Here is a 23,362-nt window from a genome sequence, read left to right as displayed (position 1 = left end):
GGCCCACTCCATCGGGGCCATGCACACCCTCCCGCAGGCGGTCTACTTACCAGCCCACCTGGTAGATTCCCAAGTCCCCGATTTGCGGCGGGCAAGCTGTGCCAACAAAGCCGGTTCTGCACTGCGACGCTGGTCCAATGCTGCGGCGGGTGAGGCGGACGAGCCGGGCGAATCTCGTCTGCGGCAGGCGAGCTGGACCTGCCGGTGCAGTTCACAGTCTATGGGCCACGACGATCTCCGGATTATTCCCGTTGTCCTTGCTCTGCTGGCGGAGGGCCTGGTCCTGAACGGCTCCGCTCTGGCGACTGTGCCCGGCCCAGCATGGCTGCACAGTGCTCACTGGGAGCTCACCTGACGTTGACTAGATCTTATTTGTATTCAAGATATACTCTGATTTGGTTGGATAGCATGCAAAATAAAGCTTTTCCTTTACCTTGGCACACGTAACAATAATAAACCTTAAATAAGTTTTAGGGTATTCGTGTTTCATGTAGAATATGAATATATAAGAATGACTTTCAAGGCCTGAAAGGAAAAAAGAGTTTGCGGATTTAAGTTAATTTGTTCTCAAGAGATGCATCAGTGAATTGAAGGGAAAGGTGGTGCTATGAAGCTGGAAATTATATTCTGCAGGCACTCTGTCCTCCCTTTTGCTCTCCATTGTAATGGAGTTTGACGATTGTATTGATACATTGTATCATTTGTTTGGATAGTGTGAAAACCGAATAAACCTCAACCGTGGTCCACAACCAGGGACGACGCAGTTTTGTATGGGGAAGAAACTGCAGGTGCTGGTTTACACCGAAGAAAGATAAAAATGCTAGAGTAACTCAGCATCTCTGGGCAGAAGATATGGGTGACCATTCGGGTCGAGACCCTTCTTTTAATCGCTAGTGGATATGTTTTCTGTGCGAGGTGTGGAGACTCACATCGTGTAGCAAGCTCCGCTCCCAGCCGCTCCTCGCCTCAGACTGAGCGGCAACGGCCCCGCTCCGGGGACCAACTCCCTATTGGCCCCGCCCCGCCGCCATGGCAACCGACCGGCCCGCCAGCCAACCCGCGGCCGCCTCTCACCCTGCCGGCGGAGGCCCGGCCCATCTGCACCGTGTTGGCGCCTCACATTGGTCCGACCGGCAGTCAATCACCCGACCAATGAGTGCCCGCCCACCCCACACCTCTGGCGGGCCGGCAGCAACGCGCGCCATTTGGGAGCCTGAGGGAATAGATTTTATGTATTTATTATTTCTTCTTATCGCTCGCACGGTCAAAAAAGAAATATCTTACCCGGCAGGAGGAGGAGGGGAGAAGTGGCGAAAATTATTTTTTTTTTGACGATCGTCAAAAGAAAAACCCAACCCCGATTTTTAAAAGGCTCGCGCACACGCGACCAACGACCAACGGTCGCCGTGCGAGAGCGCGCGGATCGCCGGCGGGGAGAAGGGAGCGCGCTCTCGTGTGGGGCGTGGGACAGATCGGGGGCGCGCTCGCCCCCCCCCCCTTCCCCTCCACAGTTGTGAGCTGGAGCGCGCGTCGGTCGGAAGCGGCGTTGTCGGGGGCGCGCCCGCGCGGCTCCCAGACTGCACCTGGCGCGGCCAAGATGGAGGATCTGATGGTGGAGGTGCGCGGCTCGAACGGAGCCTTCTACAAGGTAGGCGCGCCGGTCGCTGCACCCTCGCTCCCCTTCCCATCTCATCCCCTCCCGCCGTCTCTACCCTCTTCCCATCCCCCTTCCGCCCTCTGCTGCGGCCGGGCCGCCGGGCGGATACGTTGGGCTCGGTGGGCGGTCAGGCTGGGCCTTCGGCTCCTTCTTGTCTCCCCCTACACCTCCTCCGCCCCCTCACACGAAGGCCTTGCCCTGGGCAATGGGAATCACTCTCCCCCGTGTTGTGGCTACTCTTCGCCCCGCTGGCTGCCGACCAAGATCCCGTCCCCTTTGTGTTTACACTCCGTTCCCAGGCGCCTCTTCATTGTCTGAGCGTCTTGGAGATGCTCATTGTTTGTGTGTCGTGGGGAGTTCGACAGCGTGGCAACAGGCACTTCGGCCCAACTCGCCCACGCTGACCAACATGTCCCATCTGCATTAGTCCTACCTGCCTGCGTTTGGACCATATCCCTCTAAACCAATCCTATCCATGTATCAGTCTAAAGTCTATTAAATGATGTTATAATACCTGCCTCAGCTACCTCCTCCAGCAGGCTCGTTCCATACACCCACAACCCTCTGAAAAATGTTGACTCTCAGGTTCCTATTAATTATTTGCCCCCTCACCTTAAACCTATGTCTGCTAGTTCTTTATTCCCCCATCTCTGGGTAAAAGAGTCTACTCGTTCATCCTATCTATACGTCGTCATGAGTTTTTACATCTCTATAATCGCCTGCTTGTCTCGGGCGGACACTGGCTGTCTGGAACCACTCATCTGCATGTCTTGGAGGGGGGGGGGGTGGCACAGGGAAACAGACCGTCCAGACAACTGCTGTCAGTGCAGCTTGTGCAGGACGTCCAGCCGTCCGTGCTTCTCGGGGGGGCTGCCGGCCCTCTGCGTGTCTCGGGGTGAAGGCGGCGGATGTCTGCACATCTCGAGCAGGGCATCCAGCCATCACCTCAAGGTGGTGGCCGTTTGAGCCTCGGGTGGACGTTGCTGGCCCTCTGCGTCTGTCGGGACAGGGACTCTGACTGTCTTGTTGAGGGATTCTCGCCGTCTGTAAGTCACCGGGGGAGGGGGGGGAGTGTCTTCACGTCTTGGTGGTAGGGGAGCGCTGCTGGCTGTCTTGGCAGACGCTGGCCATCTGCGCCCAAATCTGGGAAAGACGCATGGCGTCCAGGAAGCTGCTGGCAGCCTCCTATCCAAGTTTCAAGATGTTGTAATTTTAGATCGCAAAAAGTGACCAAACAATGACAGTGAACTTATTTTTCCTTATCCTGTTAATTGGTGGTGTCTGAAATTTAGTTCAGAGGATATTACGGCTTCGCAAACTGGTGTTTACTTTGAACAGATGCTGAGAGATTTTATAGAGAAATGTACAAACATTTATTAAAGCAAGATGGATTTCCAAATCCATATTGGAAGGATGAATATCGTGAGATCATACATTGATGATTGTTACATCCTGCAGATAATGGAAATCTGAAATAAAGTACCACTGGAAATGCTTGGCAAGTCAGGCAGCATCTGAAGAGAGATAATGTCTAGGGTTGATGAATTTTCAGCAGTGGAACGGGATTCCTTCACCCCTGTAATCATTTTAATGGCATTTTATTGTGCTTATACTTTACCATTAGATTTGTTATTGTCACATGTGCCAAAGTGCAGTAAAAATCTTTTTGGTTTTGGTAAAAAAGGTTTTGCATACCTTGTTCGGGATATAGTTCTCAGCATTGTAGAACATCAGTTGTAGTTTAAATTCTTGTGCATTTGTATAGTTGCCTTCGAATAAATATTGGGAGGTGTATTGGTGTGGGGGGAGATATTTATTGGTTGTGCAATTCAGTGTGTTAGTAGTGTTTATCATTTTTTTCTATTATGCCCATTCTTGGATTGTTGGCCTAGTGTTTGCCTCTGTTCCAAGCAAGGTGGTTGATCATAAGTGCGGTTCCTACTTTAATCACCATGGTTCAATGCATTGTTATGGAACCCAAGTGGAATTAACTTACAGTTTTATTTGACAAACTTATCACTAATAACAATGTGGAGTGCCTTGAGTCTACTGTAAATGGACATTTATTTTGGATACTCTACTTTCAAGGCACAAATAACCATGTTAGTTTTCTGTTAAATTGGAGAATTCGATATTTATACCATTGTGTTGTAAGCTACCTAATCGGAATGTGAGTTGCTATTTCTCCAGTTTATATGTGGGTTCGGTTGAAAGGTTAAAATGGGAAGGGGAGTTAAAATGGTTGGCAACCAGGAAATCCAGCAGGCCAAGTGTTCGGCACAATTTTTGCCTCTGCTTGATCTCACCAATGTAACGGGAGACCACATTGGGAGTACTGAATGCAATACACGAGGTTGGAAAATTGCACATGAACTTCTGTCCTACCTGGAAGAGCTGCTGGGATCCCTGGATGGTAATAAGATGGTGCAGGAACAGGTGTTGCATCACCTGCAGTTGCAAGGAAAGTAGTGGGAATGGAGCAGGTTGGTTGGGAGGAATGAGCGAACCAAGGAGTTGCAGAGCTACGGAATGGGGTGGGGTCCGGAAGAGTTGACTGGTGTCAGGGTCACGTTGAAATAATTCCAAATTTGCTGTGCGAAGGTTCAGCTGCCAAGGTTGAACTAATTTTCTCAATTCTGTTCTTGTTTTTCCATTTTTCCTTCTGATGTTCCTTAACCTATTGCTAGTCAAGCTTTTGATAATCTAGCCTGACTTTTATTTGGACCAGTGTCAATATTTGTGAACTCATGTTAATGGGTTACTTTCACTTTTGTTACAGACAAGTTTTTTTTTCAGTGTTGTGATGGTAATGTTCAATGTTGGAGATGTTCTCTTTTTGGATGAAGTGCTAAATCAAGGTCTGTCTGTTTATTCAGATTGTTGTACAAGTTCCCATTGCATTATTCGAAGAACAGGGAGTTCTTCTCGTACCTTGAACAATATTCCGTTCTCAACCAACAGGTTATCTACTTTATCTCCCTTATTATTTGTGGCACCTTGCTGTGTGGAAATTGCTAGCTGAAAAACAATCTTTGAAAGTAATTTATTGGCTGTGAAGTGTTGTGAGACACCCTAGGATTTTGAACAGCATCATGTCAATGCAACTTCCTTTTAGCTTGTATAAAAACATTGCACGTGGAAATGCTTGCATGCTCTACTTCACAAAATTGAAATACACATAAAATTACTAATACCAAAACAGTGGACATGCAAAGCTGTTGGAGCAATAGCTGATCAGTTTAGTACTGAATGAAAAGAGATAGGAAAGCTGTGTTCAGAATTTTCATAGAGAAGCAGCTATGAGTTAACAGAAAAGCAGAACACTGAAATAGAATTGGATACTAAGTTGGACCATTGATAAGATAAAGAATGAAAGAAAACGCAGAAGTATCTAGACATTGTATGAAAATTGGAATGTTTCTTCCATTTAATTTATCATTGTTTTCAGTTAATTTGTAGCTTTTCATGGGAGGATATATTTGGAACCTTGTTCAGACAAATTTATGTCAGCTATCGGGCAAAGGCCTGCTTTTTGATGAAATGTGTTCTGTTGCCTTTTAAACATTAAAGTGCTGCACGGTTTGCTTTTGTCTGCTGCCAATGTTGTTCAGTGTTTCAAAAGATCTTGCAGCATACAAAGGCATTTTGTCCATCTTGCCTCTCTGGTAGAGCTACCCAGCCAGTCCCACCAGCTTGCTTATTTTTTTAATCTTTACTACCCAACTAATTTTCACTCCTTACTTATCCAATTACCGTTGGAAAATTACTCAGAATCTGCTTTCACTGTCCTCTTGGGAATTGTGTTCCAAATGACAACAATATGCTGTGTAGAAAGAATATTGTTCTTTGCTCGGTGTAAAGGGGGCCCATTTTGAAACTTTGGGTTAATTTATCGGCTGTGTTGAAGTGCTTTCTTGAGGTCTATTTGAACTTTTGAGTACATTGCATTATGGGCAATCATAAGAATGAGACTAGTGGACCAGGTTTAGTACCAATTGTCCAACCGTAATATCACTTCAAATGATGACACTTGTGAAATATAGACATAAGGAACTGCAGACGCTGATTTACAAAAAATACGTAAAACATAAGTGCTGGAGTAATGCAGTGGGTCAGGTAGCATATATCGAGAACATGGATAGGCAACGTTTCGGGTCAGGACCCTTCTTCAGACTGATTGTGGGGGAGGGGGAGGAAGCTGGAGGAAATATGGCGGGACAGTCTGGCAAGTGATGGGTGGATACGGGTGAGAAGTGCTTTTGATTGACAAATGGCGGGACAAAGTGTTCAAGAAGGAACTGCAGATGCTGGAAGATCGAAGGTACACAAAAATGCTGGGGAAACTCAGCGGGTGCAGCAGCATCTATGGAGCGAAGGAAATAGGCGACGTTTTGGGCCAAAACCCTTCTTCAGACAAAGGTCAGAGATGAAAATACACAATGTGTGAGATAAGAAGATAAGGATAAAAGATGCGAAACTGGTGGAAGGAGAATGAGGGGTGAGGAAAAAGTGGGGTGTTTGTCAGTTAGTTACCCAAAATTGGGGAATTCAATGTTCGTACCATTAAGCTGTAACTACCCCACAGAACGCGAGATGCTGTTCCTCCAGTCTGTGTGTGACCTCACTCTGGCAGTGGAGGAGGAGGAGGTCCAGGACAGAAAGGCCAGTATGAAAATGGAAGTTAAAATGGTCAACAACTTGGAGATCCAAAAAGTCTTGTTCGACCGAGTGCAAATATTTGGCGATAAGGTTGCCTAATCTACGCTTGGTCTCCCTGATGTAAAGGAAGCCACATCAGGAGTGCCGAATGCAGTAGATGAGGTTAGAAAAGTGCATGTGAAAATCTGATGTATGACAATGAAAATCGAGCTGGGATTATTTTTAAGAGTGAAACTATTTTCCTTTTATTTGGGGATTTGCTGGACGAATTAATATTAGCCAATAACTCGCCACTATTGTCCAGCAAACCTACAAATTGGCTATTCTCTCTGCTGACTATTTGGACGTATCACTATGATGCATTACAGCACAAAGGCAAGGACCATTTTGTCCCCCTTTGATATGGATGAGCCTTCCTTATTGTTCTGATTTTTATTTCCTGGTGGCCAGATTATCTGTTGATCGTTGGGTGTGTAAGGTAATGAAAATTGGCCCATGCGGAACTCAAAAATCATTACCAAAAAATTTGAAATGCAGGATAAAATTTACTCTCAGATTTTTCTTATAAACAAATAAATTAAAATTTAGTTTTTCAACCTCGTTTCTTGACACGCTCAGGTGACACTACCTCGCAATACAGAAAATTGCGTTCTAAACGGACCGTTTTCTGGGAAAAGAGTCCCAGTAATGCGGAGTGTTGCCTGTGCAATGAAAATATGAATTTAGATATGCTTACTCTAGCACTGATATTTATTTAATTACAGGATATGCTAACATTTATTGCCCTCACCCCAGATGCCCCGAAGGGGTGACACAGTGATGCAGCGATAGAGTTGCTGCCTTACAGCGCCAGAGACCCGTGTTTGATCCTGACTACGGATGCTGGCTATTCGGAATTTGTAGCACCCGCATGGGTTTTCTCCAGGTGCTCTGGTTTCTTCCGATGCTCCAAAGATGTATAGGTTTATAGGTTAATTGGCTTCTTCAAATTGTCCCTAGTGTGTATGATAGTGCTAGTGTATGGGGTGATCGCTTGTCGGCGCATACCTAGTGGGCTGAAGGACCTGTTTCTGCGTAGTATCTCCTAAGTCTAAACTGAAGAAGCACTGGAAAGTCAAACTGCTAATTTTATTAGTCAGAATGATTAAGAATATCAAATTTTTCCCTGAAGTATATGAAATTATTTTTTGTCTCCATTTCAGTAGCTTCATTGTTCCCATCATTTTATTACCTTTTTACGATAACTTGGATTTATAAAAATTACTCAAATTTTTTAATTTTCTATCTGCCATGGTGAAATTTGTACTCATTGTCTTTAGGTCAACTGGATTCTGGCTCATGGTGGAGTGACTTCTGTGCAACAAAACATTTACTTCTGATGAAATGGAAGAGCAAATTATGGTAGTCATATTGTTGAATCAGCCATTTGACCCTGTGACATGGGATTTGATCTGGAAAACATTTCTGCCATTTTTGGAAATCAAATTTACTTTGCAGCTTGGTAATCAATATAATTAGTTTGTTCAGTGCAATCTTGGTTGGCTATTCTGAATATTACATTCTGGCCTAAGATTGGAATATCAAATGCTTGATTGAGTTTCATTGGTGCAAAATATTTTTTTTCATGTTTTTTTGCCAAATTTATGCTGAATTCCCATTTTTCACCAGTTTTGCAGAATCAAATAGTGAAGAAATAGATTTTGGTGTATCTTCCATCTAGTCTTTTTGCTGTTTGTGACTTTTCTTAGGTCAAAGTTTCGATTTCAAGACTTACAGCATATTTGTTTTTCTTATAAATCAAATCCAATAAATCATACCTTGATATCCACTTAAAGTTTTGCAGGAACAAGGAACTGCAGATGCTGATTTTTTTTATTTTTTTTTAAAGGCACAAAGTACTAGAATAAATAGAGCAGGTCAGACAACATCCCTGGATATCATGCTTTGATGTTGGATGGATGTTGGCTGGATGGATGGAGCGAGAGCTAACCCACCTCAATCAAAGAAGGGTCCCGACCCGAAACGTCAGCAATCCATGTTCTCCAGGGATGCTTATTTTTGCTCCATGTAAATTATCCTTCCACGTTTTCTGAAACTATTAACTGGCATTTACATTTACATCTATCCAAAGATTCATGTGAAGAATGATATAAGCCTACAGCACAGCCACAGGCTCTTTCAGCACTCCTCATCCATTTCATATGTAATGCCTTCCTACACTAATTGCTTTTCCTCTATTAGAACTGTAACCCTGTATGCCTTTCCAATCCATGTACCTTTTAAACTTTTGTAATTATATCTGACTCCACTGCCTCTGGTGGCTCATTCCAGGTATTCACCACGTGCTGTAGAAAACCTATCCCGCAGATCTCCTTTCAATTTCTCCCCTCTCCACCCGAAACGTCAACTATTCCTTTTCTCCAGAGATGCTGCCTGACCAACTGAATTATCCTTCCTTTATTGTGACAACCAGAACAGTACATAATAGTGTGGTATTAGCAACATTTTGTACAATTACATCATGGCGTCCCAATTCTTAAACTATAAGGCAAAACCAAAATATCAAATGTGTTTTATATTACCCTATCCACCTATGCCGCCACTTTCAGGGAGTTATGGACTTGTTTCCATGCTCAATGCCATGTACTCAGTGTCTCCTACCAGAAATTGCTATTCTTGGGTGCATTATCTAGGTATGTTGCAAAGCCTACCTGAAGCGTCCTTGAAAATCTTCCGTTGTGGGTGTGCGCGATTTTGGCGCCGTTTAGAGGGGGGCGGGTTTAAAACGCGATTTTCTCTAAGCTGTTCCAATCGAAAATGTTCAGCCTAGTTAATTATTAACGAAAAATCGCTGGAAGACCCCGTCGCAAAAGCTATTATTAGGTTTAAAGGCCACATATAATAGTTATAGTAGTTTAAAAATCAATCTTTAAACCCGCGACCGTCACCAACCGCTGGGTCTCATAAAGCAAATAGCAGAAGTTAGGTTGTATATTTTTACATTAAAAAGGGCTTCTAAAGATCCCGTTATACAAAGTTTACTATTGCGAGTAGCTCAATTTGGCCCCATTATATCGCGCAGTATTTTTCTCGGCATTTGGGGGCACAAATCTACCGCAATGTGAACGTTCTAAACCAGCGCGTTCCACAGGGACCCACTGGAAAGCTGATTTAAATGGGCATTTATTTACAGCAATTAAACACTAAATTCCTTCCATTTGGCCTATAAATTAATGTAAATGAGATTTAAAAATCATGTTTTATTGTGAATTATTTGTGAATATTATTTGGACATTTAGGCTATTTAAAAATGTTAATCATTTATTAAGAAATGGATAGATGTTTAGATCTAGTAATTGAAGTCTGAAATTAGCTACAATTAGGTAACTAACTAATTATATGCTTTAATTTCAGGTCATCCAAGTAAGATTATTTTATATTTGTTTCAGAATGCTTCAATCTATGATAACTGAAAATTTCATTCAGTTCTCTTAATTTTTAAGAAAGTTATGGGCTTTTGACTGTTCACGATCACAGCATTTTTGTTATATCCATAGAAAATCAATAGGGAACAAGATGCTCATTTCCCAGTATGAAAATGGCCATAACTTTTTAAATACTTGAGATATGAAAGTGAATTAGGTGTCAAATTAAACTTATTTTTATGCTTTATCTGATGGGATAAATTACAGACTTGATTTTTAAAATCTCAAAATTTTGTAACATTGCTACATTATCTCAACCTTGTCTGGATTAACTTCCAACTGTCAAAACTCTTCCCAACTTTCCAGCTGATTTGTGTCTTGCTGTGTTAGACAACCTTCTTCGCTATCTAAATTAAACCGATTTTTGTGTTGTCTACATAATGTCATACTACTTCCTACATACTACACCCTCATTCAATTGTTTATATATCTCACTAGCAACAAATTCCAAAGATGTCCAGGTTTGTAGGTTAATTAGCTTCTGTAAATTGTCCTCAGTGTCTAGGGTAGAACTAGTTGTACGGGTGCACACAAAAATGCTGGAGAAACTCAGCGGGTGCAGCAGCATCTATGGAGCGAAGGAGATAGGCAACGTTTCGGGCCGAAACCCTTCTTCAGACTTAGTTGTACGGGCGATTGTGGTTGGCGTGGACTCGGTGAGCCATGGTCGCTGTTTCCACGCTATCTCAAAAAACGAAAACTAAATGTAGCACAGATCCATGTAGTACACCACACGTTAGAGTTTTTCAAGTCGGGAAAAACACCCAACTACTATTCTCTGCTTTCTGTCACCCTACCAATTCTAGAGCCACTTTGCCACCAAGCTACAGATCCCTTGCGTATTAACTTTCTGTAATAGTCTACCATAGTCTACCTTATCAAAAACCTTTCTAAAGTGCATACAAATCAAAAAACTGTAGATGAATGCAGAATGGTGTAAAATTCGCACCTTATCAGTAGTTATATCAATCAAAGTTCTAACATTTGATAAGTGGCTGGAAGCTAAATGGTTCTTACAATACTCCAAGGCTTTTACACGTCATCCGCCCCACCAAAACTATTGAGGATTTATTCTTAACCCTAACACTTAGCGTGTCCATGCTGCCCTGTCTTTTGTAAATTGGATAGTTATCCATTTAAGCAAGAAGCGTTCAGCATCATCTTCCTTCTGAGGCATGATCTTGGGGGTTAATGACACTTGTTTTGTGTCAGATTTGAATTCTGAGCTGATTACGTGGGATCTGTAGACTGTGCCACATGTACTTGATGGGGTAAGTGTGTTGTTGCCGAAGTTATGCTGGCTGCCCTCTGCCTCCATGTGATCCCATGGTAGAAAGCAGTGTTGTTCACGGCCTTTCCAGATGCTGTTATTCCATTGTGTGGTTTTGGTGATGACGTTGCATTTTCTTCAAGAAGACTTTCGGAGCAGCCTGAAGCATTTTCTATTCCCGCCTAATTACCTCATGATGGAGTTGCAAATGGAGTGCTTTTTCAAGAATCTAGTGGCCATGCCATGTACCGGACATAAGAGTTGATGAAGATGCTGGGCACATAACACTGAAGAGTGCAGCACTAACAAAGAGGACTATGAAGAGCTGGTATGGGGAGTCAGAGGAGTGGTTATGAGACTGCTTTGGATGAGGCCATGTTCAAAGATTTCTCAGCAGTTTAAATAAATAAGCCACATTTGTCACTGACTTCATTTACAAAAAAAATGAATGGATGAACATGTGCGTACAAAAACATTCCTCAGCCAGAACCCCTTGATGAACCACGGAGTCAGAATCTGCCAACGGCTAGATCTGGGGTGTTGGGAATAGTGATTCAGAGTCATACAAGACATACCGGGACAACATAGTGGTGGAGCTGTAGAGTTGCTGCCTTACAGCGCCAGACACTCTGGTTTGATCCCGACTACGAGTGCTGTCTGTATGGAGTTTGTACGTTCTCCCCGTGACCGCATAGGCTTTCTCCGAGAACATAAAGCTGTTGACAGTTGCTCTTTTCATTAGGTGGTTTTAGAAGTATGCTTTTAAGAGAATAACTAAAAGGATTTTCTTCACACTTATGGGTGTTTATCATGCTTTGGTAGTGTTGTATGTGCTGTTGTACATATCTACTCGGGTTATTAGGAGACAACAGATGCTGGAACCTTGGTCAAAACACAAACTGCTGGAGGAACTCGGCGGGTCAGACAGCATCTGTGGATTAATTGAAATATGCAGAATCTGAGGAAGGGCCCCGACCCAAAGCATGGCCTGTCTATTCCCTCCAGCTCTTTGTATTATGCTCTTTCCTGGGTAACTTTAATATAATCAACACACTATTAAGCTGTCATCTGAATGTTGCAATGGTGCTTGATCGCTAACGATATTTACTAATCATGGTAACCCTCATGATAAACTGCACAAACTTCATCGATGCCCTTTATTTTGTGTTCAATATTTTTAAATCTCTTACAGGCATTTGTGAAGGATGTGCATGAAGAAGCTTTGACTGTGGCTTTCGAGAACAAGTAAGTCTTTGTTTTGTAAGATATTTCCTGTACATTAGATCTGCTTGGAAAGGATGTGAAATTTTTATGAAATGTCAAAATGAAAATTGCATGAATGCTTTATTATTATTCTTTGGTCAGATTACAAGTAATGGTAATTTACAGGATAAGAATAAATTTGATTGTTTATTGGACTGTTTTCCACTTTTTATGTACTGAAGCATTGTCAGCTTTGAGTATCTTCTCGAAGAATCAATCTTCACCACAATCATAATGCTCAGCAGCAGCAGTACCTGATTCACTGCTGATCGCATTACTTTTCTTAACTGGTATCAGCACATAATTCCAACCCCTGGTGACTATTGCTGATAGCAGTAAAGGGCTTTGTTTTTCTCCATGGATTTGGGGTAAATAGGGTGGAGTGAGGAATGTTCTTTGACCAATTACAGCCTTGATAAACCTGGAACAATAAATAGTGGAATCTCTTAGCACTTTATAACGCATCTTCAAAGAAACAGTAAATATTTCAGGTCAATGAACTTCATCAGAAAAAAAATAGAGCTGTGTTCTGGTATAAAGTCGTCAATTTGAAATGTTAACTCTTTCTCCGTGGATACAACAGGAGTATTTCTTGCATTTCTGTTTCTATTTCAGATTTGCAACATCTTTGATTATATTGCTTTCAGATTGGTGGTATAATTTAGTCCAGGTCAAGAACATGTTATGGTATTTCTCTGTGTTCCAACTAGATCACTTATTGGGCCTTGTGGGAAGCCTCTTAGTTTCGTTTATGATACAGCATGGAAACAGGTCCTTCGGCCCGCTTGACCATCAATCATCCGTTCTATGTTATCTCACATACTTGGGGCAATTTACAGAGGCCAATTAACCTATAAACCTACACTTCTTTGGGATGTGGAAACCAACCTGATGATTGATGTGGGAAAGCACCCTGGCGTTTTAAGTAGCACCTTCAAATATGAACTTGTGTAAACTTGGAAGTCCTCAATTTATCTAAAGATTCTTTGATGGGCAGCAGCTCACTGACAATTAGTTATTTAGATGCCCTTGGAGCTGGTTGTGGTCTATGCAATTTATCATTATCTCTCGATTTTTCTTCAGAACCGAAGTATCTTTTGAACTGAGGCATCTTTTTTAATTTGATATCAAGTTACCGAAGTACCCTTCCTTATCAGGAAAACGCTACCAGAAAAAAAGTTTGATAGTCCTGTCATTAGCTCTGGAGATGGGGTGATCATCTAATTTAACAAGCAGCAGTCTACACAGCCCTCCATAATGTTTGGGACAAAGACCCATCATTCATTTATTTGCCTCTGTACTCCACAATTTGAGATTTGTAATAGATAAAAATCACATGTGGTTACAGTGCACATTGTCTGATTTTATTAAAGGCCATTTTTATACATTTTGTTTTCACCATGTAGAAATTACAGCTGTGTTTATACATAGTCCCCCCCCCCCCATTTCAGGGTACCATAATGATTGAGACACATGGCTTCGCAGATGTTTGTAATTGCTCAGGTGTTTTTAATTGCCTCCTTAATGTAGGTATAAGAGAGCTCTCAGCACCTAGTCTTTCGGCCAGTCTTTCCATCACCTTTGTAAACTTTTATTGCTGTTTATCAACATGCGGTCCAAAGTTGTGCCAATGAAAGTTAAAGAAGCCGTTATGAGACTGAGAAGCAAGAGTAAAACTGTTAGCGACGTCAGCCAAACCGTAGGCTTACCAAAATCAACTGTCTGTAACATCTGAAAGAAGAAAGAGAGCACTGGTTAGCTTACTAATCGTGAAGGGACTGGCAGGCCAAGGGAGACCTCCACAGCTGATTACCAAAGAATTCTCTCTTTAATAAAGAAAATTCCCCAAACACATGTCCGACAGATCAGAAACACTCTTCAGGAGTCGGGTGTGGATTTGTCAATGACCACTGTCTGCAGAAGACTTCATGAACAAAATTACAGAGGCTACGCTGCAAGATGCAAACCACTGGTTAGCTACAAAAATAGAATGGCCCGGTTACAGTTTGCCAAGAAGTGCTTAAAAGAGCAACCACAGTTCTTGACAAAGGTCTTGTGGACAGATGAGACGAAGATCAACTTATATGAGAGTGATGGCAAGAGCAAAATATAGAGGAGGGAAGGAACTGCCCAAGATCCAAAGCATACCACTTCGTCTGTGAAACATGATGATGGGGGTGTTATGGCCTTGGCATAAGGTACTGAAGCTGCTGAAGGTACTGGCTCACTTATCTTCATTGATGATTCATCTGCTGATGGTAGTAGCATAATGAATTCTGAAGTGTATAAATACTTATCTGCTTAAGTTCAACCAAATGCCTCTAAACTCATTGGCAGGCAGTTCATTCTACAGCAAGACAATGATCCCAAACATACTGCTAAAGCAACAAAGGAGTTTTTCAAAGCTAAAAAATGGTCAATCCTTGAGTGGCCAAGTCAATCACCCGATCTGAACCCCATTGAGCATGCCTTTTATATGCTGAAGAGAAAACTGAAGGGTACTAGCCCCCAAAACAAGCATAAGCTAAAGTTGGCTGTCAGAGTATCATCAGAGAAGACACCCAGCAACTGGTGATGTCCATGAATCGCAGACTTCAAGCAGTCGTTGAATGCAAAGGATATGCAACAAAATAGTAAACATGACTACTTTCATTTATATTATATTTCTGTGTCCCAAACATTATGGTGCCCTGAAATGGGGGGGGGGGGGGGGGACTATGTATAAACACAGCTGTAATTTCTACCTGGTGAAACCAACATGTATAAAAATGGCCTTTATTAAAACCTGACAATGTGCACTTTACAATGACAGTGCAGTGATGAAAATTGTTCCTCATCCCTTATCCAAATTAACTGAGTAGTGTTGGATTATACTCATTACATAATTGTCAGATAAGACCTCCATCTGCACAAAGCCACAATGACTTTACCAATTAGTCCAAATGCGAGTAAATCCTGTGCACGTTTTCTAGAATAATTTCTTTAACAGTGATGTAAGGTCACAGGCCTGTAATTTCCTGGTTTGTCCCAGTTGCCCTTCTTAAACAAATGGATAATATTGGTTTATGCCCCTTTTACCAATGTGTAAGTCATAATTATCTCTTTCAAATTCTTATTTCAGCTGGCAACCTGAAAGACAAATCCCTTTCCACGATGTACGATTTCCACCACCAGCAGACTATCACAAAGATATTAACGAAGGTGATGATGTTGAGGTAAGTGATTATTTATGAAGATAATGTGTGGTATGGTGTTGATGCATCCAAAGGTTATTGTCAGGTGCTGTCATGATGTTTACTTTATTATAATGAAATGTGATTCACCTGAAAAGTTCATTTTGTTTATCTTTCCACACCTGTTTAACCAAAAGAAAGGAAATATAAAATGCTTAATCTGTTTAAGGGCCTGACCACCTAATTTAATGCATTTTATTATTTAAGCTTGAGTAATCTTATTCGAAATTTCAAAATTCGAAAAATGTAATGTGTTTTTAAGTTGCTGGAACCGATGTGTACTGTCACAAAACATGTAGGAAGCGGAGTTGTGGTCGAGGGTTGTTTTTCATGCTGGAGGCCTGTAATAAGTGGTGTATCATAGGGCCCCATTGTAAGTTGCCAGGCCCTAGGGAGTGTTATAGAACTGACCCAAGGGTCCTCCTCCTCTCTCCCCCTCCTCCTCTCCCCCCCCCCCCCTTCCTCCTCTTCCCCCCCCCTTCCTCCTCTTCCCCCCCCCCTCCTCCTCTTCCCCCCCCTCCTCCTCTTCCCCCCCTCCTCCTCTTCCCCCCCCCCCTCCTCCTCTTCCCCCCCCTCCTCCTCTTCCCCCCCCCTCCTCCTCTTCCCCCCCCTCCTCCTCTTCCCCCCCCTCCTCCTCTTCCCCCCCCTCCTCCTCTTCCCCCCCCCTCCTCCTCTTCCCCCCCCCTCCTCCTCCTCTTTCTCCCCCCTCCTCTTTCTTCCCCCCCTCCTCCTCCTCTTCCCCCCCCCCCCTCCTCTCCCCCCCCCTCCTCCTCTTCCCCCCCTCCTCCTCCTCTTCCCCCCCCTCCTCCTCTTCCCTCCCTCCTCCTCTCCTCCTCTCCCCCCCTCCTCCTCTCCCCCCCCTCCTCCTCTCCCCCCCCCCTCCTCCTCTCCCCCCCCTCCTCCTCTCCCCCCCTCCTCCTCTTCCCCCCCCTCCTCCTCTCCCCCCCCTCCTCCTCTTCCCCCCCTCCTCCTCCTCCCCCCCTCCTCCTCTCCCCCCCTCCTCCTCTTCCCCCCTCCTCCTCTTCCCCCCCTCCTCCTCTTCCCCCCCTCCTCCCCCCCTCCTCTTCCCCCCCTCCTCCTCTTCCCCCCCCCCCCCTCCTCCTCTTCCCCCCCCCTCCTCCTCTCCCCCCCTCCTCCTCTCTTCCCCCCTCCTCCTCTTCCCCCCCCCTCCTCTTCCCCCCCCTCCTCTTCCCCCCCTCCTCTTTCCCCCCTCCTCCTCTTCCCCCCCCCCTCCTCTCCCCCCCTCCTCCTCCCCCCCTCCTCCTCTTCCCCCCCCTCCTCCTCTCCCCCCCCTCCTCCTCTCCCCCCCCCCTCCTCTTCCCCCCCTCCTCCTCTCCCCCCCCCCTCCTCTTCCCCCCCTCCTCTTCTCCCCTGCCCCCCCTCTTCTCCCCCTCGCCCCCCTCTTCTTCTTCCACTTCCTCCCCCCCTCTTCCCCCCCCCCCCCCCCCCCACTCCTCTTCCCCCCCCCCCTCCCCCTCTTCCTGAGGAGTAGCTTTTCACACTGAGGGTGGTGGGTACATGGAGCGAGCTGCCAGTGGAAGCCGTAGAGCAGGGGGTTCCCAACCTTTTTAATCTCAATCCCGAACCCGGTCTCTGGATTGAAGCCGCAGAACTCGCAGTCCTTTGGTTGACACCCGCAGCCCGCCCCCCTCCTCCTCTTTCCCCCCCCCCCCCTCCTCCTCTCCCCCCCCTACTCCTCTTCCCCCCCCTCCTCCTCTGCCCCCCCCTCCTCCTCTTCCCCCCCCTCCTCCTCTTCCCCCCCTCCTCCTCCCCCCCCCTCCTCCTCTTTCCCCCCTCCTCCTCTTTCCCCCCCTCCTCCTCTTCCCCCCCTCCTCCTCCTCTTCCTCCCCCCTCCTCCTCCTCCTCCTCTTTCCCCCTCCTCCTCCTCTTTCCCCCCCTCCTCTTCTTCCCCCCACCTCCTCTTCCCCCCCACCTCCTCTTCCCCCCCACCTCCTCTTCCCCCCCCACCTCCTATTCCCCTCCACCTCCTCTTCCCCCCACCTCCTCTTCCCCCCCTCCTCCTCCTCTCCCCCCCTCTGCTCCTCCTCTCACCCCTCCTCCTATTCCCCCTCTCCTCCTCCTCTTCCCCCCTCCTCCTCCTCCCCCCCTCCTCCTCTTCCCCCTCTCCTCCTCTTCCCCCTCTCCTCCTCTTCTCCCCCCCTCCTCTTCTCCCCCCCTCCTCTTCTCCCCCCCCTCTTCCTCTTCTCCCCCCCCTCTCCTCTTCGCCCCCCCCCCTCCTCTTCTCCCCCCCCTCCTACTTCTCCCCCCCCTCCTCTTCTCCCCCCCCTCCTCTTCACCCCCCCTCCTCTTCTCCCCCCCTCCTCTTCTCTACCCGGCCCTCCGTCTTCTGCCCCACCCAGTCCTCTTCGTCCCCCCCCCTACCTCAGTTCTCCCCCCCCCCTCCTCTTCTCCCCCCCGTCCTCTTCTCCCCCTCTCCTCTATCTCCGCCCTCCCTTCTCTCTGCCCCCTCTCCTCTTCTCACCCCTCTCCTCTTCTCTCCCCCTCACTCCTCTGTCTCTGCCCAGCCCCCCTCCTCTTCCTCCCCCCTCTCCTCTTCTCCCCCCCCTCGCTCTTCTCCTCGCCCTCTCTTCGGCTCCCCCCCTCCTCTTCTCCCCCTCCTCTTCGCCCCCCTCCTCTTCTCTGTCTCCCCCCCCTATTCCCTCCTCGTTCTCCCCCTCTCCTCTTCTCATTCTTCATCTCTCTCCCTCTATCCTCTCTCTCCTCTTCTCCCCCTCTCCTCTGCTCCTCTTCTCCCCCTCTCCTCTGCTCCTCTTCTCCCCCTCTCCTCTTCTCCCCCTCTCCTCTTCTCCCCCTCTCCTCTTCTCCCCCTATCCCCCCCCCCCCCTGCTCCTCATTGTGTGTGTGTGTGTGTGTATGTGACGCCGCAGGCCCCCAGCAATCGTGCGTTGTGAGGACGGGGCTCTAGTTCCATGACTAGCTTTATAAGTTTTTGCTGTTTATTTTTTGCTCTAATGGTGCAAATGACTGAACTGACATCTGAATACATAGTTTATGTGATTGGTCATTTTATCTATGCTGAAGAGTTTCTTATTTTGATAACGTCTGGCAGTTTTCCTTTCTGATCTCTGAAGTTTGCCTGCTGCAACAGATCCGTTGTTCAGTTCTGGGTGAAGAGCCAACTCCCTTGCTCCCAGGTTAAACCATATCACCATTCCACTTTGTACAAGTGAAATAAAAAGTTTGATTCCTTTCTGGCACATGTCACCATCTTGTTTTTTTGTGCACAACGATTTTTTATGTCACCAGTTTTCTTTTCATTATAAAGAAGTTACTTTGATTTGCTCAGCTCAGTTTCAAGGATTTACGAGCACTTTACTTTTACAGCAATGAGAGATTGTAAAATGTTTTGCTGAAACTGCGTTTGTGCTATGCAGAAAGTGTCTTATTCTGTTGCAGTCTTGAAGGAGTGCATGGTTTGAAATCTGTTTACTGGGGATTAATCACTATGCATTGCCTTGTGTAAAGACCAGTGTATTTATTGCCTGGGGGAAAAAATAAGGTTAAATGATAGCGAAAATAGTGTTTTTTCTTTTTCTTTCTAAACACTGGGAACTTTTATTTATCAGCTTCAATTGATAAATAACATAATTTGGACGTGTAATAAAACTCTTGACGGCAAATAATTACTTTAACCTGCGTGGCATGGGGATTATACCATTCAATGTTTAAATTTCTACATCTGTGTATGGATAAATGAGTCCCATGTACCATTATTTTCTTTTGAAGAACTTTGTAAATTTTGAGTTTGTAAGTGATCAAAATGCCATGTGCAGATAGTTTTCCATTACTAGGTCATGGAATCATAAAACATGGAAGGAGATTAGTTGACACATTTCAACTTTTCATGCTTAATCTCACTATCCAGTTTTGCCCCATGGCCCTATAAAGTGTATGATTTATAGCTAAATATTTTGAATAAGTTACACACTTTGGTGGAATTTTAATTTAGAGCCTCTTGAGTTAGTAGTTCAGTATATAACTTAGGCTACCATATTTATTTGATATGTGGATTTGGGCACAATTCAAAGAGGTGATTTCAGCTAAATGTGCAAGTCAGAACTCTGGAATCATCTTGCGGGCTGTAAAATAGATTGGCTTAATTACCATAAACAAGCAACTTGAGCGTGGACTTTTCTTCATTGTAATGGTAACCTTTCAATAGTGTTTAAGAGTACTTAAAATCATGTAAAGTAAAGCTGTCTAAAGGTGTTTTATACAGAACAGAAAGTGTCCAGAATGTACAGACTGCCAATTTAATTAAGTGAATGAGACATTTGAATCGCAGCCTAATTAAGGAAAGACATCCAGTTGCTGAATTTATTACCAATAAAAAAAAAAATCCATCATGTTTACTCGTATTTGTGCTTTACTGAATTTTTCCATCTAAAAGTTGTTATTTCATATTTCCTAGGTTTATTCTCGAGCTAATGAAAAGGAACCTTGCGGCTGGTGGTTGGCAAAAGTTAGAATGATGAAGGGTGAAGTAAGCTATTTATTTGTTTTTAAATTCAAGTTGTATTTTGGTTTATAGTAATTCAATACTACTAATTTATGGTCTGGTTTAATTTTTTTAAGTTGCTGTGGAACAAAAATCAACAAAGACAGCAATTTGAGGATACTGCATTTTAAATTATTTGTAGATACGTGTGTTCTAAGTTATCTTAATTGCTTTTCCTATCTTGAATAAACTTGTTCTCACCCTACACATTTGCTTATAGAATCATATAATGATATCCAATTAATGTTACAGGGTGAGAGAGGAAGGAAAGTGATCTCATGTAAGTTTGTAACATTAATAGGATTGTTTTGCCGGGAACTACTTACTGCAACGTTATGTTATCTAGGTTTCCACCAAGTAGCACATTCAGTGAATAGGTATATAACAAAAGCTACATAGCAACATGTTAATAATTGAGGCTAGTTAATAGTGACCATTTAATGACAATTAATTTAAAATCAAGCTATTTTTCAAGTGTGCAAAAATGGCACAGTTATCAGACTTCAAGTCAAGTGTTTTTGTCATATATCCCAAACAGAACTAAATTATATTCTTACTTGCAGCAGCACAATAGAATATGTAAACATAGTTCTCTGTAAACAATATAATAAAAAGAGATTCAGTGTATACACGCACATACCATCGATTTACTGACCTTGAAAACAGTTTAATAAGATCTCATTTTAATTCAGAATTTGAATTTCACTTAAAGTGGCAAAAATATGGGTAGAAATTTACTTCTCAAAGTAAACATGTGAATTACGTTTTGATGTTGCTGCTGATCAATTCTTATCACGCTCTTTATAGACTTGAGGTGTGGGCTGGCTGATACACATTGTACTAAGTGCATTCAAAATAAACCTGTGGTTTTTACCAAACAGTAACAAGCGTACCATTGTGACGTGCAATATCAATGTGGAAATTTCTGATTGAAAAATATGATTTGAGTGCATTAAGTGAAAGTAAAGCATACATTTCAAGTATCTTTTTTCTCATGAAAATTGTTATTCAGTTTTATGTTATAGAGTATGCTGTTTGTGATGCAACATTCAATGAAATTGTCACAGTTGAAAGACTTAGACCCATCAACCCTAATAAACCTGCGACAAAAAGCACGTTTCACAAAATAAAACTTGATGTTCCTGATGACCTGAGACGAGCGTAAGTAAATTTATCACGCTAAGTAAGAATTTCACAACCGTTATTAATTCTCGATTCTGTTGCACATTTAAAAAAATCCTTGATGCATTTAGCAGTCTTTCTGGATTTCCAATTATGTATTTCTAGATGTGCCAACGAATCTGCACACAAGGATTTTAAAAAGGCCATTGGTGCTTATTGCGTGTACTTTGATTCGGAAAGCAATCAACTAGTTGTGTTGGTATGTTTGGCTCTTTCTTCCTTGTGCTTTTAAAATATCCTAAATATTGAGGTTTATTGGAGCACTTTGATCTTAACTCCACTTTCTTTTACTAAACGCAGTCCACAAATGAAATGACAGCAAAGCGAGCAAGCATGCTGAGTGACATGCATTTCAGAAGCATTCGGACAAAGTTGACTCTGATGTTGAGGAATGAGGAGGCGAGCAAGCAACTGGAGGTACGTTGAAGTGGATCAGCATTTCTAAATGTACTTTCTTTGACAATCCAAAGTGGGGGACAAAGTTCATCAGGAAATTTACTGTGAAAGGCTGCCATATGGGAAACAAAAAAGTACACAACAAACGTGTCTGAAGAAGGGTCTCGACCCGAAACGTCGCCGATTTCCTTCACTCCATAGATGCTGCCTCACCCGCTGAGTTTCTCCAGCATTTTTGTCTACCTTCGATTTTCCAGCATCTGCACTTCCTTCTTAAACAACAAATTAGCCCAGTGACGTGAGTGGTTTCAAACTACCTATCAAAAAAAGGGAGGGGACAAGAAGGAGGGGGTAGAGGCAGCACCTACCCAGGTCGTAGAGCAGCATCCTCCCCACCAGGCGCCAGGCCTGAGCGAGGCTGCGGGTGGGCGTGTACCCGAGCGAGTCCCCCCTCCCTCTCCCCCCCCCCGTTCTCTCTCTCTCCCCCCCACTTCTCTCTCTCCCCCCCACTTCTCTCTCTCCCCCCCACTTCTCTCTCTCCCCCCCACTTCTCTCTCTCCCCCCCACTTCTCTCTCTCCCCCCCACTTCTCTCTCTCCCCCCCACTTCTCTCTCTCCCCCCCACTTCTCTCTCTCCCCCCCCTTCTCTCTCTCCCCCCTTCTCTCTCTCCCCCTCCCCCCTCTCCCCCCTTCTCTCTCTCCCCCCTTCTCTCTCTCTCCCCTTCTCTCTCTCTCTCCCCTTCTCTCTCTCTCCCCTTCTCTCTCCCCCCCTTCTCTCTCTCCGCCCTTCTCTCTCTCCCCCCCTTCTCTCTCTCCCCCTCTCTCTCTCTCCCCCTTTCTCTCTCTCCCGCTCCCCCTCTCTCTCCCCTTCTCTCCCTCTCCCTCTCTCCGCCCTCTCTCTCCCCCCCTCTCTCTCTCCGCCCTCTCTCTCCCTCCCCTTTCCTCTCTCTCCCCCCTCTCTCTCTCTCCCCTCTCTCTCTCTCCCTTCTCTCTCTCTCTCCCCCTTCTCTCTCTCTACCCCCCTTCTCTCTCTCCCCCCCCTTCTCTCTCTCTCCCCCTTCTCTCTCTCTCCCCCCTTCTCTCTACCCCCTTCTCTCTCTCTCCCCCCTCTCTCTCCCCCCTTCTCTCTCTCTCCCCCCCTTCTCTCTCTCTCTCCCCCCTTCTCTCTCTCTCCCCCCTTCTCTCTCTCCCCCTTCTCTATCTCTCCCCTTCTCTCTCTCTCCCCCCCCCTTCTCTCTCCTCTCCCCGCCTTCTTTCTCTCTCCCCCCTTCTCTCTCTCTCTCCCCCTTCTCTATCTCTCTCACCCCCTTCTCTCTCTCTCTCCCCCTTCTCTCTCTCTCCCCTTCTCTCTCTCTCTCCCCCTTCTCTCTCTCTCCCCCTTTCTCTCTCTCCCCCTCTTCTCTCTCATCTCCCCCACCTTCTCTCTCTCCCCCCTTCTCTCTCTCCCCCCCTTCTCTCTCTTCCCCCCTTCTCTCTCTCCCAGCCCCCTTCTCTCTCTCCCCCCTTCTCTCTCTTCCCCCCCTTCTCATCTCTCCCCCCCCTTCTCTCTCTCCCCCCTTCTCTCTCTATCCCCCCCTCTGCTCTCTCTCCCCCCCTTCTCTCTCTCCCCTTCTCTTTCTCCCCTTCCCGCTCTCCCCTCCCCGCTCTCCCCTCTTCTCTCTCTCCCCCCTTCTCTCTCTCCCCTTCTCTCTCTCCCCTT

General features: G+C 45.1%; 1 protein-coding gene across 5 annotated transcripts in view; it reads left to right on the top strand.

Annotated features, from left to right (window-relative positions):
* Nucleotides 1–1,148: 1,148 nt before the first annotated feature.
* The window catches only part of fmr1 (FMRP translational regulator 1), a 69,339-nt gene continuing 47,125 nt past the window's right edge, over nucleotides 1,149–23,362 (top strand). For 3 of the 5 annotated variants that reach the window (XM_033030291.1, XM_033030293.1, XM_033030292.1), the window contains exons 1-7: nucleotides 1,178–1,648; nucleotides 12,264–12,316; nucleotides 15,456–15,549; nucleotides 20,000–20,071; nucleotides 21,099–21,247; nucleotides 21,374–21,467; nucleotides 21,569–21,685. In XM_033030291.1, coding sequence (XP_032886182.1) covers nucleotides 1,598–1,648; nucleotides 12,264–12,316; nucleotides 15,456–15,549; nucleotides 20,000–20,071; nucleotides 21,099–21,247; nucleotides 21,374–21,467; nucleotides 21,569–21,685 — 630 coding nt within the window. In that variant the 5' untranslated portion in view covers nucleotides 1,178–1,597. Of the gene's footprint in view, nucleotides 1,649–12,263; nucleotides 12,317–15,455; nucleotides 15,550–19,999; nucleotides 20,072–21,098; nucleotides 21,248–21,373; nucleotides 21,468–21,568; nucleotides 21,686–23,362 lie in introns of all 5 variants that reach the window. The other 2 variants (XM_033030288.1, XM_033030290.1) reach the window with 2 other exon arrangements.

The sequence above is a fragment of the Amblyraja radiata genome, chromosome 12, assembly GCF_010909765.2.
Source record: "Amblyraja radiata isolate CabotCenter1 chromosome 12, sAmbRad1.1.pri, whole genome shotgun sequence".
Taxonomy (NCBI): domain Eukaryota; kingdom Metazoa; phylum Chordata; class Chondrichthyes; order Rajiformes; family Rajidae; genus Amblyraja; species Amblyraja radiata.
The sequence above is the reverse complement of the archived record's forward strand: the minus strand, read 5'-3'. Positions and strand labels throughout refer to the sequence as shown.